This window comes from Schistocerca gregaria, chromosome 9 (genome assembly GCF_023897955.1).
Source record: "Schistocerca gregaria isolate iqSchGreg1 chromosome 9, iqSchGreg1.2, whole genome shotgun sequence".
Lineage (NCBI taxonomy): Eukaryota > Metazoa > Arthropoda > Insecta > Orthoptera > Acrididae > Schistocerca > Schistocerca gregaria.
The window spans coordinates 141,930,336-141,946,971 of record NC_064928.1 but is presented as its reverse complement, the minus strand read 5'-3'; the positions used below and the strand labels follow the sequence as shown (position 1 = coordinate 141,946,971).

The following is a 16,636-nucleotide window of genomic DNA, read 5'->3' as shown; positions in this document are numbered from 1 at the left end:
TATACCATGCACATGCAGAAAAGTTTATGTCGGAATGACTGGACAATCCATTAACACCAGGATCAAAGAGCATAAGCGACATTGCAGGTTGAGGCAGGTGGAGAAATCGGCCGTGGCAGAGCACGCACTGAATGAGACCGACCACGTAATAAAATTTGACGAACAAACAATACTTACATTTTGACAGTTGTCATCCTTTCCATGTCAAATGTTCCCTCCAATACAACCTTGGCATCTGAGGCAAATGTATTTGTTTGGATACAGATTCTTTATACAGCAATATACCACCATTCTCAATACAGCCTTCACTGCGCATAATTACTCCACCAGCATAGTTAAAAAGCGGATTTTCCAGGGCATCACATCTAATCCTGGTACTGCTGATACCGCCAAAAAACAGCTTTGGAGCACATCATTGGTGGATCTGTACTATCCTGGTCTGGAATGTGTTAATCAGCTACATCAACAAGGCCACGACTTCCTATAATCATGCCCTGAAATGAGATCCATTCTGACTGAAATTTTGCCCACTACACCAAGAATAACATTCCAGCGCCCTCCCAATCTCCGAAATATTCTTGTCAGACCCTATGCTCCTTCTGCATCCATTTCCCTAACCTATGGTCGTACACCTGTGACTGTCCCCGCAGCAAGACTTGCCCTATGCATCCTCCTGCCACTGCCACTGCCTGGGTGCAAAACATCTTCCACCTGTGCAAATGCCACCTGTTAAATGACACATGCCATATACCAGCTATTATGTAAACACTGTTCAGGCTTCTACATCAACATGACTACCACCAAATTATCAATTAGGATAAATGGGCATAAGCAGAGGGTGTATACTGGCAACTCACAATATCCTGTTGCAGAGCATGCTCTGCAACATGACATTCGTGACCTCAGCACCAGGTTCACCACAAGCACCATCTGGATCTTCCCCCAGACATCAGTTTCTCAGAATTCAGCAGGTGGGAACTAACACTACAATATGTCCCTGGATCTCGCCACCCATCTGGACTTAATTTACATTAATTTATTCCATCTCAGCCTTTCTTCACTGTAACTACTCTTTGCTTCACTCCATTTTAGTTTTCTACATCTTTCATTGTCTTTCTCGCCTATTTTTCACTGCCCCCTCCCACTTCTGTTATGTACAATGCACTTAGCTTCTCACTCTTATTAACTCATGCATGATGTTTTAGCAGTAATCTCTCTCTTCAAATTACCCTGCCTTCCACCTTTACGCTCTCAGGTTTTCAAATATCATCCAATGCAGTCCCTAGCAATCAGTCTTTCCTTCTCACCTTGTATGGTAAGTCTCCCCTGACCAGTGGTTCTGGGTGACTTTCCTAAAATCTACCCCTTCTCCTAGGCCACTCCAGTCCTTTCCCTTCACTCTTCTTCCTTCCCCTTCAGTCTTTCTGTCTGAAGAAGGAGCCACTGCCTCCGAAAGCTTGCTAATCACAATAGTCTCTTATGCACGTGTTCTGCTACAACTTGGTGTGTAGATTTTTTATCTAAACAATTAAATAATAATGTGAGTTTTTGTAGAATTAAGGATTAAGTTGTTCACTACAAACCAATTTCACACCTGTTCTACTATTCTCCTGGGCGTGTTCGGAACGGATATAACTGTGCCCTTTATCAGTGTACTTGTGTTATCAGCAAACAGTTTTTGAGAATACCTCCAATGTTTCCATTAAATCATTTATGTATGCAAAGAACAGGAGCCAGCTAAGCACTGCACCTTGTGACACCATATTTAATGTTTAATGTACTATAATCTCAGTAGAGAAGCATCTGTGGAATGCAAATGTGACCTGCAGTTTAGAGATTATTCTCAGAAAGCCAATTCAGTATTCTGTTGTAAACTATTTTCTCAAAAGTTTTTGAGAAGACAGGAAGGAGGGAGATTAGCCTATACTTATAGATCAGTTGCATATCTTCTATTCTGTGTATTGTTATTATAATCATATATGCCAGTCTTTCAAGAAATATATGTTGAATAGTCAACGAGTGAAAACTACAAAATATTCGGCAGACAATCAATAAAACAATAAGATTGTTCTACGTTCAGTTATTAAGGTATAAAAGACCCCACTTATACTGGTTTCTGTATAAAGTTCACTTAAAAGATTATATAGAACAACATTATCTGCTGCAAGTAAAGTCTTGGCACTTGTGGACAGTGGATGTCTCAATTTCACAATTTCAAATAATAGGTCAATAGTTTCCTGTTGATGAAGTTTGTATCAAAGTAATAGATTATTCAAATTTTCAGTCCGTGTTGCAGCTGGAGATGTGGTGATTTAAGATCAATACTGCTGAACTCTCTTATGTTTAACATCTGATGAGACTGTCTCAGAAAACTGGAAAAGTTCAGAGAAAACTTACACATTTTTAGATGTGTTTATGTGTCATTACCTCACTTGATTTTTCATCAACAGCTGATGCAAAAACATTGAAAATGGCAGACAGGAGTCTTATGCATAGTATTCTTCGTTGATAGTTCCCTTCTCCTGGTGCTAGACCCAATATAATGAAAGAATGCAAGTCACTCAGAAACTTTCCAGTATACTTCCAAATGAGAGCATCACCTGCAACAACAGAAGTCTTCATTTATTTTGAATGTTGCTTTAAGCCAGAAACATTACCACATCCACAGAAAAGAAATACCAATCTCTTAATTCATTTTTCGTTTTTTCACCATTAAAAGCTCAAACACTGTTGATAATTACTACTGACTTTTTTTGACACTTCCTTTTCCAAGTTTTAAAGCTAATACACTCACTATTCACATATTTCAAAATCACACCATGTATGTTACAAGAACATAGGTGGTCATGTGATATGACCGAAACCGGTCACCTATGTTCTTGTAACATACGTGGTGTGATCAAGACTGAATTTTAAAAAGAAATATTTCTTCCACATTTGCAGATGTGTGACTACTGCATACTTCAGTGGAAAGCTTGGCTGATTCATGCCACATATAGGGTGAAGAAAAATTTGTGCACTCTGACTCTGTGGCATTATTCCTCACATACTGGCAATGCAAAAATGTCTCTCACAAAATTTCGTCCTGCGCACATTTTGGGCAATAGATGGCCATTAAAAATTGTCCATCTGCCAACACTGTAATCGTGTGTATGGTAATTGCCTCTGTCACACTGTAGTGTCTTGTCTTCAACAAAACATTCACAGGTATGTACTACGAACACAGAAATGGAGATACAATCATTTTCATTGGTCAGCTTTTAAAGAAACCTTTTGTACATCGTGGATATGAATTGTTCTGCACCACTGCATCTACTAGATTCCAAGTTGTTTTGTCGATACTCTCCCCTAATGGTCCCATCGTCTAATACCAACTATTATTCTTGCCACGTTCAGACCCACTACATTTAGTTAGGGTCTTACACCACCAGTAGGGCTAGCAACAAGCTTTCAAATAATTTTGATGGGACCATTGGGTGAGGATACGCAGAAAACAGGTTTGTAATCTAGTAGATGCAGTGGCATGAAACAATTCACATCCATGATATGCAAATGGCTTTTTAAAAAACTAACCATTTCTACTTCCATTTCTAGGTTTGAGTGTGTAACTGCAAACCATTAAAAATTTGGTTTCAGATAAAGAATGATTTAAATAGAGCTTAAAAGACTTTTTGATAGGCAACTCCTACTCTATTGATGAATATCTTATCAGAAACTGTGAAGCAAGCTTAAGTAAAAATATCTTTTAGATTTCAGTTCTGACAGAACTTGGTCACAACAGTCAAGATTAGTATTTTGTGTATGATAAATTTATTAATAGTGCATAACACTGTTTCATTCTGACAGCGTGTTCATTCTGTAAACATTAGCTGTTCCAGTTTACCGCAATGTATTCACCTATTTTGACAATCTCCTCACAAATGATCAGGGTAGTAAGTATTCTATTCAAATGGTTTATGTTTTTATGTTATACTCTCTGACATGTTCCACACCCACAAGAATCATCTCATTTTTTGGGTCTATGGAACAAAAACTGAATCTAATCTAATCTAAAATATGTTGTAGAAGACCAACTGTAATCGCTGTATCATGATTAAGATGCCAGATACCACATCACATAGACTACTTTTAGCAAATAAAAACAAATAAGTCTTGATCCAGAATCGAACCCTCGACCTCCCAGACAGTAATCCAAAACACTATCCACTGCACCAACTTCACAGCACTACTCTGTTTGCTGACAGAGATAGTTACCACAGATGTGATTACAGTGTTGCCAGACTGCCAATATTTAATGACCATTTACTTCCTGAAATATGCACAGGATGAAATTTTGTGAGACATTTTCATATTGGAACTGCACTGCGAAGTCTGAATGAATGAATTCTTCATCAGTCTGTATAATCTGTATAATGAACAATGGTACTTGAACACAAGCAACTGAGGTTTTTCTCCAGCAACTCAACAATGTTGAAAGCTTATATATTAATTTTTGTACACAAACCTCTCTTCTTCCTAACACTGTCAACACAAGCTAATTGCAAGCCTTCCAACAATGTCCCCACACCAGCCAGGATTGCTTCCCTGAGAGGCCCGCAGTCACAACAGGAGTTTGAGGTGAGGAATGACATTACAGCTGCCTCCCTCTGCTCCAATCCGAGCAAGAGGTGTGCCAAAGATACGGGATTCTTGCGAGGCCGGCCCACGTAGCAGACTGCCGAGATGGCGTCTGCGCGGATGGTAGGATTGTTGTTGTTGAGGGCATCCTCCACAATACTAATTGTTGGCTCATTCCACAAGTCATCCAGCATCATCTAGAAACCAGAGAAACATGTCTAACACTTGAACATTGCATGAGCTTTAGATTTGCTATGGGTACCCAATGTGGGAGCCAAACAAGGTAGGTTGATACATAAATTGTTTTGCATAAAATTTAATTAGATAATGCATCATCATGTTTGTAGTTTGGAAAATCCTTATGAAATGCAAATAATTTAAGCATAAAAGTAACAACTCCACAAAAAGTAGAGGTATTACATCATCAGAGGACACATGAATAAGATTGAGAGCTTTGTACCTTTTGAAGGAATTCTGCACCAAGCTACAGGCTATATGTAACTCACATTTACGGTAACCTTTTGGCGCCTGAATACATTATGTCAGCCCAACAGTTCTACTTTTTGACTATAGTGAGGGTTTCTATTGGATGGAGTGGGCAAGGGAAAAAAATAGTTGGGGAGCAGGAGGGAAAGTTTCGGAAAGCTGACTGATGACTGGCAGGGATGTAGAATCTGCATAGGATAGGGATGCGACATGGGAACTGATGAGTTAGTGCAGTGAATGATGATGTTGACATGGGGGAGTGGATTGGGAGGAAGAGGCAGAACAGAGGGAGTGATGATTGCAGGGAAAAGATGCAGGCACATGATGAGTGAAGTTGGAATACTGGGCTAGAGGTGGAGATAGGTGTAGAGCAGGGTGTTAGCAGCAAGGAAGATTAGAATTGACTGTGCCCATTTCAACGGAACTATCCCAGTATTTTCCTTGACCAATTTAGGAAAATTATGACAAATCAAAATCTTGATGACTGGACAAGTATTTGAACTGCTGTCCTCCTGAATGTGAGTCAAGTGTGTTAGCAGTGCGCCATGTTGCTCGGTATGAAGGATATGTTACAATGACAACTCCCACCTACGTATATCAGAAAAGCTGGTGTTTGGCGGAAGGATCCAGATGACATGGATTGCGAAGCAGCCACTGAAACTGAGCAAAGCTGTTCTCGGCAATGTGTTCTGCCAACCAAGTAGTCAACTCTCCTCTTGACTACAGTTGGCAGTGGCCATTCATTTGATGAAAAGCTGGTCAGAGGTCATGCCCATATAAACTGCTGTAAAGAAATTACACACACACACACACACACACAATTCTGAGCTTTCGCAACCAACGGTTGCTTCATCAGGAAAGAGGGAAGGAGAGGGAAAGAGGGAAGGAGAGGGAAAGACGAAAGGATGTTGGTTTTAAGGGAGAGGGTAAGGAGTCATTCCAATCCCGGGAGCGGGAATATTTACTTTAGGGGGAGAAAAGCACAGGCATACGCGCGCGCGCCCACACACACACACACACACACACACACACACACACACACACACACACACACACACACACACACACACACACACACATATATATATATACAGGCACAGGCAGACATACTGTTACTTGTTTACATATATGATCCTTACGTTACAGAATGAAATAGTTCTTTACCCACTTTAACATTTATAAACTCATCTTTCCTAAAACGAAAAATGAGGCAGTAATATAGATAATAAATACTCACATTTCCCTCTCTTAAAGCAATCCGTATCATTCCAATTGCTCCTTTCAGGGAAAGGTTGTGTGTTTTTGGATAATAGATTTTATCAAAAAGCCTAGGAAAAGCTCGTAGACTCAGAGGAAGCCAATGGACTAAGAGGTTTCGCAACCCAGTACTGCAACAAAATAAAAATCCAAATAAAGAATTCATACACAAAACAGTTCACGTCTTATTCAAACAAAATTATAATTTTATATTACAGGAAGCCACACTGATGTGAGATCAGTTGGATGAGGTCAGAGACACTGTGGAAAAATGGGAACTCAGAAACATTTTTTCTATGCCTAGTTTTTAAATGGGTGGATTCAAATAAATCTGGGATGTTGAATTAAGAAGTGTAACATTTCTTCTATCTCATCAAATTTCTGAGATTCAGAATAATAACAACATTGTATCAATTTTTTCCTAATATGTGGTGGATATTAATAAAACCAAATAATTGGCAGACAAGCACAAGAACAAAACACACAAACACACACACAGAATTACTAGCTTTCGCAACCGATGGTTGCTTCTTCAGGAAGGAGAGGGAAAGATGAAAGGATGTGGGTTTTAAGGGAGAGGGTAAGGAGTCATTCCAATCCCGGGAGCGGAAAGACTTCCCTTAGGGGGAAAAAAAGGAAAGGTGTACACTCGCGCGCACACACACACACACACACACACGCACACATATCCATCCGCACATACACAGACACAAGCGTGAGGATGGATATGTGTGTGCGTGTGTGTGTGTGTGTGTGCGCGAGTGTACACCTTTCCTTTTTTTCCCCCTAAGGGAAGTCTTTCCACTCCCGGGATTGGAATGACTCCTTACCCTCTCCCTTAAAACCCACATCCTTTCATCTTTCCCTCTCCTTCCTGAAGAAGCAACCATCGGTTGCGAAAGCTAGTAATTCTGTGTGTGTGTTTGTGTGTTTTGTTCTTGTGCCTGTCTGCCGGCATTTTCCCGCTTGGTAAGTCTTGGAATCTTTGTTTTTAATATATTTTTCCCATGTGGAAGTTTCTTTCTATTTTATTTAAACCAAATAATTGGATAGATACAAAATCTACTCACCAAGCAGAGGCAGGACAACACACATACAAAAATAGGTTTTAGGTATGCAAGCTTTTAGAGCCAGTGGCTTCTTCTTCTGGCATGAGGGTTGAAGGGTAAGAAAGAGAGGTGAAGTAAAAGGACTAGAGAAGTTTAGGACAAGGGGCAAAGTTCAGGAAAGTCATCCAGAATCCCAGGTCAGAGGAGCCAAAACAATAACCATAATTTGAATTATCACCCAAATTTTGCAAAATTTCTTTTTTAACTTGAGTTTCTCTCCTGTTTCCGAAAAACAGTCAACAATGGATTGGAAAAAAACTCAAACATGTAATTCAAAAGTCATTAGTGAGTGGCTTGAAGATTTCTTAATTAATAAAACTAAGTATGTTGTTCTGGACAAGAAATGATCATGACAGAAAAGACTGTTGTCATGAGTGCCACAGGGATACATGGCAGGACTAATCTTGATCTCAATACACATAAATAATCTGACAGAATGGATGAGCAGCATTCTGCTACTGTTTGGTGATGATACTGTAACGGTAGGACAATACAGAATGGCTTAAACAGAATTGCATCTTGCTAAGTTAAAGTGGATGAGTAGCAGAACTAATTCTGTAATGTTCAAGGACAGTATTAGTGGTGTGCAGCTTGACAAAGTCACATCAGTTAAATATCTAAGTGTAACATTGCAAAATGACATGAAATGGAACAAGCACATGAGGTCAACAGTAGGGGAGTTATTGCAATAATTCTAGGAAAATGCACCTTATTTGTAAAGGAGACTGAATATAAAACACTAATGTGACACACTCTTGAATCCTGCTTGAATGTTCAGGATCCGCATGACACCAAACCAATTCAGAGCCATGCTGCTAGGTTTCTTTCTGATAGGTTTGGTCAACATGCGAGTATTATGGAGGCACTTCATGCTCTTAAATGGGAACTGCTGGAAGGAAGATTATGTTGCTTTCACAAAAAAACTATTGAGAAAATTTAGAGATTGAGCATTTCTGGCTGACTGCAGAATACATAATGTACATTTTGTGTAAGGACCAAGCAGACAAGATAAGAGAGGCTCTGCCATGTGCCATATTGTAGCTTGGAGAGTATGTATGCAGATGTAGATGTAGTATCAAAGGTCTCACAGATCAACAATTATCTAATTTTTGGCACAATAAACACATTTTCTCTCAATACGGCTTTACTGACCTTAGGAAAAAGTCTTTCAAATGATTGAAAGCCATCCCATTTTTGTCAAGAGACTTAGCAAAACTCTCCAAATGCCTTAACTTAATCTGAGGCAGAGAACTTATGACTTTATTTAATGTAACATAACATTAACGCTATTCAAGTATTATGTCTTAGGCCTATTCTGACCAGCCAACTCCTGCCCCCAAGGCAGTACAAGGAGCGATCTATGATTGTGGAACTTGTCACAAATTCCTTCAACTGTTTTTTTCAATAGACACTATTCCGGATCTCCCTACCTCGGAAAAAATCTGGAGAGTTACCAGGAATTGAACCCAGGTTGTCCTGTGGCCAAACGGATCCATTCTAACCCACAATGGGAAATCCAGGATAGATCAACACCAATAAAAAGAGGATAGATTGCGACTCATGCGACAGAGGAGGTGTTGACCAACAGACTGGCACATTTTGAAGTAGCAAAGCTATCAGACAAGTCCTTCTTCAGATGTAGAAAACACACACACACACACACATGACCACTGTCATCTTTGGGTACTGATGCCTGATAAGATAGCAGGCACATGTGAGGCTGGAATGGGGACAGATGCTAGTGAAGGTTGAGGCCAGGGATGTTACAAGAATGGTGCATACATTTTAGGAAGATATACCATCTCTGCAATTCAGAAAACTTGGTATGTGTGGGAAGAGTCCAAATGACACAGGCTGTCAAGCAGACATTGAAGTCAAGCACAATGTGTTGTACATCTGATAACCTGGTGGTCTAGCTGTCTTTTGGCCCCAATTTGGCAGTGGCCATTAATGCAAGACAGACTCGGTGGAGAGGTTCTGGTATGGGTGATGGGATTTGTGAAGGTGCTGGGGGTCATGCTGGAACTCTATCAGTTATACTCAACCCAAAACCAATATTGAGGCCTATTTTACTCAGTTAATTCGTTCATCTAACTGTGATCCACTTTCTTTTCTCATGCATCACTGCCAGACAACTTTCACAAACTTACTAACCTCCTGCATTGCCTCATCAATTTCCCCAAATTCCTCAACAAGGAAATCAACCTCACATCCACGGAAAGAACAGCAAACCAACACTTGAAGACTGTACTCAACCTTATAATCCTACCTGTCACCCAAGGCTTTACACCTGGGGTTATGTGCTGCAGGAATTACCTCATGGAGAGACTCCATCAGCTATCAGACATGTTCACCTACAACCCTGCTCACAATGAGCCCATTCTTGAAATCCAGGTTAATGTCTAGTCCCTCCTTAAATACCTAGATAGATCCCAGAAACTTTCTGTGAGCCTATCTCCATTCTCTCTCCACCACTGCTGCCTTCTTGATGCTTCATAAAACACACAGACCAAACCATCCATGATGCCTCTTCTCGCTGGATACTGCACCCCCATAGGGAGAATCTCCACCTTTGTGGTCCAACACCTTCAGCCTATTACCCGTAACCTGTCCTATATAAAAGACACCAACCATTTCCTCCATCAGCTCTGCACATTTCCTTTTCCTTTAGCACTCAGTGCCCTGCTAATCAGTGTTGACAGCACTTCCCTTTACACTAAAATCCCCAATGCCAATGGCCTGCCTACCACTGAACATAACCTTCCCCAACACCCAACTGATTCTAAAATTACAATTTCTTTCCTGGTCACCATGATCAACACTCCCTTCCCCAAGGGAAGGCCATTTCTGATTCCTCCTCCTTGTAGAGGCAGTTTCCCATCCATAGGGCAAGAGGATGCTTTGAAACTCTGTCTCCTCCTTTATCTTCATTGACAATGTTACTGGTAGAATGAGAGTGACTGCTTGTACCAGATATCTTTACCTGCCATTGATGACAATTATTAGTTATAGTTTAAGTATCTGCTCAAAACAAACATGGGGTTCAGGGCATTATGATTAGTAGCCAGAGACACCATTCTTAGACCACATTGACTTTATTCATGTGATGACATTTTCACTCTAACATGGTATGTCATTGCAACAATGACACATGTGTGAAATGGTAGATAGATATGCCACAGTATATGTGTGCTGCACTATGCAATGAGAACACAGTCCAGGTAGGCATAGCAGACAATTCACTGCTCTTCACAGTGTTGGTGTGGCTTGAAAGCATTGCAATGTTGGTATAGAAATGGGGTTAATAATCATGATGTCACTGCAACTATGGTTATAAAAGCATGCCAAATTTAAAAGAACCCAAAAACCCCAAGATTGGAAAAGTTTTACAGAAGTTCGAAATATAGTGCGTACTTCAATGCAAGATGCTTATAACAATTTCCACAAAGAAATTCTGTCTCAAAATCTGGCAGAAAACCCAAAGAGATTTTGGTCATACATAAAGCACACCAGTGGCAAGACACAATCAATACATTCACTGCGCGATAAGAACAGTGAAGTCACTGATGACAGTGCCACTAAAGCTGAGTTATTAAACACGGTTTTCCAAAACTCCTTCACCAAAGAAGATAAAGTAAATATTCCTGAATTCATGTGACAACTGCCAAGATGAGAAACATAGAAGTAGACATCCTCGGTGTAACAAAGCAACTTAACTCACTTAATAAAAGCAAGGCCACTGGTCCAGATTGTATACCAGTCAGGTTCCTCTCAGAGTATGCTGACAAAATAGCTCCATATTTAGCAATTATATACAACCACTTGCTCACAGAAAGATCTGTACCTAAAGACTGGAAAATTGCTCAAATCACACCAATCCCCAAAAAGGGAAGTAGGAGTAATCCAATGAATTACAGGCCTATATCACTAATGTCGATTTGCAGTAGGGTTTTAGAACATATACTGTATTCGAACATCATGAAGTATCTTGAAGAAAATGATTTATTGACACATGGTCCGCTTGGTTTCAGAAAATATCGTTCTTGTGAAACACAACTAGCTCTTTATACTCATGAAGCAATAAGTGCTATCAACAGGGGATGTCAAATTGATTCTATATTTTTAGATTTCCAGAAGGCTATCAACACTTTCCTCGCAAGCGTCTTCTAACCTCACTGCATGCCTATGGAGTATCGCCTCAGTTGTGCAACTGGATTCATGGTTTCCTGTCAGAAAGGTCACAGTTCATAGTAATAGACGGAAAGTCATCAAGTAAAACAGAAGTAATACCCAGCATTTCCCAAGGAAGTGTTATAAGCCCTTTATTGTTCCTGATCTATATTAACGACATGGGAGACAATTTGAGTAGCCGTCTTAGATTGTTTGCAGATGATGCCATCATTTACCGTCTCGTAAAGTCATCAGATGTTCAAAACAACTTGCAAAATGATTTAGATAAGATATCTGTATAGCGCAAAAAGTGGCAAATAACCCTGAATAAAGAAAAGTGTGAAGTTATTCACAACAGTATTAAAAGAAATCAGCTAAATTTTGATTATGTAATAAGTCACACAAATCTGAGGGTTGTAAATTCAACTAAATACTTAGGAATTACAATTACAAATAACCTAAATTGGAATGATCACATAGATAATATTATGGGAAGAGCAAACCAAAGACTGTGATTCACTGGCAGAACATCTAGAAGGTGCAACAGGTATACCAAAGAAACTGATTACAATATGCTTGTCCGCCCTATTCTGGAGTATTGTTGTGCGGTGTGGGATCCGCATCAGGTGGTACTGATGGATGACATCAAAAAAGTACAAAGAAGGACGCTCGTTTTGTATTATCGTGAAATCGGGGAGATAGTATCAAAGACATGATACGTGAATTGGAGTGGCAATCATTAAAACAAAGGCGATTTTCATTGCAATGGGATCTCATGAAATTTCAATCACCAATTTTCTCCTCCAATTGTGAAAACATTCTGTTGGCACCCACCTACATAGGGAGAAATGATCATCATGATAAAATAAGAGTAACCAGGGCTCGCACAGAAAAATTTAAGTGCTAATTTCTCCCGCGTGCCGTTCGAGAGTGGAACGGTAGAGAGAGAGCATGAAGGTGGTCCACTGAACACTCTGCCAGGCACTTTATTGCGAATAGCAGAGTAATCACATAGATGTAGTTAAGATGACTAGGAGAGTATTTCTGCTAGAAAGAGCAGATAAGTAGTTGTTAGGATCTTACTTAGGTAGTGAAATGACATCACTTATTTCCAGTAGGACTGACATAAAGGAATTATGTGCAAAGTTTAACCACATTGTAAATTGTGGTCTGTAGAATTGATTGCCTTAGTAAGTGGATTAAGAATGAAAAAGACCCACCATAGTTTAACAAAAAGATTTGGAGAATGCTGAGGAAGCACAATCTGTTGAGCCCTTAGTTCAAAAGAGAATGCACAAATGATGACAAGCAAATGTTAGGAAAGAGGCAACCATCTGTGAAAATATCTATGCATGAAGCATACAACAACTACCACTGTCATACCTTAGCAAAAGATCTTGCAGAGAACTCGAGGAAATTATGGTCCTATGGAAAATCGCTAATTGGGTCTAGGGCTTCCATTCAGTCACTTGTTGACCTGTATGGTGTGGCAGTTGAAGACAGCAAAACAAAAGCCAGAGTATTAAATTTCACATTCAAGAAATTGTTCATGCAGGAGAATCAAACAAACATACAGTCATTTGACCATCAAACGGACTCCCATATGGATGACATTGTAACAAGCATCCCAGTGTAGAGAAACTACTGAAGAAGTTGAAAATGATAAGTCAGCAGGTCCAGATGGAATCCCAATTCAGTTCCTGGCACTGGCCCCTTACTTAGCTTGCATTTATTATAAATCTCTTTCTTAGCACAAAGTCCCAAGTGAATGGAAAAACTTGTTGGTGACCACTGTGTATAAGAAGGGAAAAAGCACGGGGCTTGCAAAATTACAGACCAACAACCCCAACAATGGTTTTCTCAAGAATCCTTGAACATATTCTCAATTCAAATACAATAAATTACATCCACAAATTGACATGGTTTTAGAAAGCATCACTCATGTGAAATTCAGATTGCCCTTTTCTCACGAAATATACTGCAAACTATGGATGAAGGGCAACAGGCAGATTAGAGATTTCTAGATTTCCAAAAAGCGTTTGACACGGTACCTCACTGGAGATTGTTAATGAAAGTCTGAGCACACAGAATAGGTTCCTAGATATCAGAGTGGCTCAAAGACTTCTAGTGTAATAGAACCCATTACGTTGTTCTTGATGGCGAGTGTTCATCAGAGACAAGGTTATCATCAGGAGTGCCACATGGAGGTGTGACAGGTCACTATTACTTCTTGTATACATAAATGATTGGGTAGAGAGGGTGGGCAGCAATCTGCAGTTGTTTACTGATGATGCTCTGATGTACGGGAAGATGTAAAAGTTTATTGACTTTAGGGGATATAAGATGATGTAGACATAATTTGTAGTTGGTGTGAAAAAAGGCACCTACCTCTAAATGTAAAAAAAATGTAAGTTAATGCAGATGGTCAGGAAAAACAAACCCATAATGTTTGGATACAGCATTAGTAGTGTCCTGCTTGACACAGTCAGGTCATTTAAATATCTGGGTAAAACATTTCAAAGTGTTATGAAATGGAATATGCATATGAGGATTGTGGTAGGAAAGGTGAATGGTCAAATTTATTGGGAGAATTCTGGGAAAGTACAGTCCATCTGTAAAGGAGACCACATGTAGGATGTTGGTGCAACTTACACTCGAGTCTGCTTGAGTGTTTGGTATCTGTACCAGGTAGGATTAAAGTAAGGTAAGGTATCACACCAATTCAGGGATGGGCTGCTAGGTTTCGTTAATGGTAGGTTTGAATAACATGAAAGTATCACACAGAAGCTTTGGGAACTCAAATGGGAATCCCTGGAGGGAAAGTGACAGTCTTTCTGAGAAACTGTATTGAGAAAATTTGAAGAACTGGTATTTGAAGCTGATTGCAGAAAAATTCTCCAACATACATTGCATGTAGGGACCATTCTCTTTGTGAGTGGAAGAGGAAAGGAAATGACTATTAGTGGTATGGGGTACCCTCCACTGCATGACTTGAGGTCCACTGCAGAGTATTGATGTACAAGTAGAGAAAAGGTGCTTCTCTCCATGTCAATCATTTGAAGCTGTCTGCCATGGACTGGGGCGGTGGCAAACATTGCAAATGTAGTGTGATGAAACTGAACATTGTGACATAGGTTTACCCAAGAACCACATACCCAGGATCAAGGTTTTGTTGCTTGTCAGTAGCAGGTCATTTGTATTGAGTATACATGTGTATAGACACAAAATACTATGTGAAAAATTGTGTTGTAAACTGAAAAGAGTTTATCATATAATGAACTACATGAAAGTTAATACGAAATTACTGTACATACTATAAATTGTTACACATTTGTAACTATTATTGTTGATTACTGAAACATTTAAAACTATTTAATAATGTCAATAATTTGATATAATTAAACTTCTTTTATTTTTGTAAGAATGTTTGTGTTGGTATTTCTAAAGTAAAATTACTTGCATGTAAAAGTTAAAATTCAAAATCAAATAGATTACCTTTATAAGGTAAACAATGTTTCAGGAAACTTTATCATGCAACAGTTATTCAATGATTCAAAAGTGTCATAGTAAAACAGTTGCCATAAGTGGTCAGTCCGTTTTTAAGTGTATTAAGCAGGAAAATGGTAATAAATTTCAACTGAAGAATTGGAGAAGAGAAAACGAAACTACCTGTTCAGTCCAATACATGAAGATACAAAAGCATAGAAATCACTTAGCAGTAGTAACTTTTGGGGTGCCACTGGACACAAAGTGGAATCTCAATGCTTACAATGCTGTGAGTAATCTGAATAGTTACCGATTCTTCCTCTTTCCTAGCTAGTGTTTCACACTGCTGATTCCTTGGTTGTGAAATGTATCTTTTAAAAGATGTACTACATTTTACCTTTTATTAATCATAATGAAATCAAAATGAAAATAATGTTACGTATAACAGAACTAATATTGGTTGTAACCCACAGACTGTGTACACGAGAAAGTCCAGAATAATTTTTTCTAAATCAGAAGTTGTGAAGCAAATAGTTCCTCCTCTAATAGTCACTTCATATTCTCGTGTAAGGAAATCAAAGATATGTGTATTGGGCTCCATGTACTTTCTCATTTATTGAATAACAATTATCATTTCTCTGCTCAATAAGCCTACAATCATTTGTAGACTCCCTTTAACAAGGATACATTAATTCCATTGTATGAGTTTTATGTTCCAGAAACATGTATCATGATGGTAGACATATTATTTGGGAGCAGAATGACTATTAGCTTATCATGGCACATACATAAGAGGTCTGTTCAAAAAATTCCAGAACATTTGTAATTTCGCACCAATGGTGTGTTGGAGCAAAATGTGGTTGGCATCCATGCACATGCCTGTGTTCAATGTGTAACTGCTGGAAGTTTCACTGTTGTATGTCTGTTGGTTATCATTCAGTGCTGTATTGAGTAGGACATTGTGTCACACAGCCTGCGAATTTTGAGATGGCAACGTTACAGGAGCAAGGCATCTGCATTAACTTTTGAGTGAAACTCAAGAAAATCTTTACAGAGGCACACCAAATGATGCAGAAAGCCTACAGTGGTGAGTTCTTAAGCCATCCGTGGTGTTACAGATGGTTCACATGGTTTAAAAATGGCTGGACGGAAGTTTATGATAACCCTCATTCAGGACACCCTTCAGTGTCTACAGACAACACTCATGTCAAGAACATCAACAATACTGTACTTACCACTCGAAGAATGACTGACAGAGAGATTGCGGACAATGTAACATTTCAGTTGGACCATGTCATGAAATCCTGACACAGCATCTGGGAATGCATCGTGTTGCTTTCAAGTTGGCTTACGAGTCAAGATCACGAAGACCTTCACTTCGCAATCTGTGAAGAGCTTTTCAATCATGCAAATGATAACAAGATGTTCATTAAGAGAAGCATGACTGGTGATGAGACATGGGCCTATGGTTGCGATGTTGATATGTGGAATTGAAGAGGATTTACAACGAT

The 16,636-nt window shown here is 39.3% G+C and overlaps 1 protein-coding gene across 2 annotated transcripts in view; it reads right to left on the bottom strand.

Annotated features, from left to right (window-relative positions):
* LOC126291710 (uncharacterized) overlaps positions 1-16,636 on the bottom strand; it is a 327,921-nt gene that overhangs the window by 157,976 nt on the left and 153,309 nt on the right. For both annotated transcript variants that reach the window (XM_049985366.1, XM_049985367.1), the window contains exons 9-11: positions 6,341-6,491; positions 4,505-4,814; positions 2,428-2,600 (exon numbers count right to left, since the gene is read on the bottom strand). In XM_049985366.1, the coding sequence (XP_049841323.1) occupies positions 2,428-2,600; positions 4,505-4,814; positions 6,341-6,491 (634 nt within the window). The remainder of the gene's footprint in view (positions 1-2,427; positions 2,601-4,504; positions 4,815-6,340; positions 6,492-16,636) is intronic.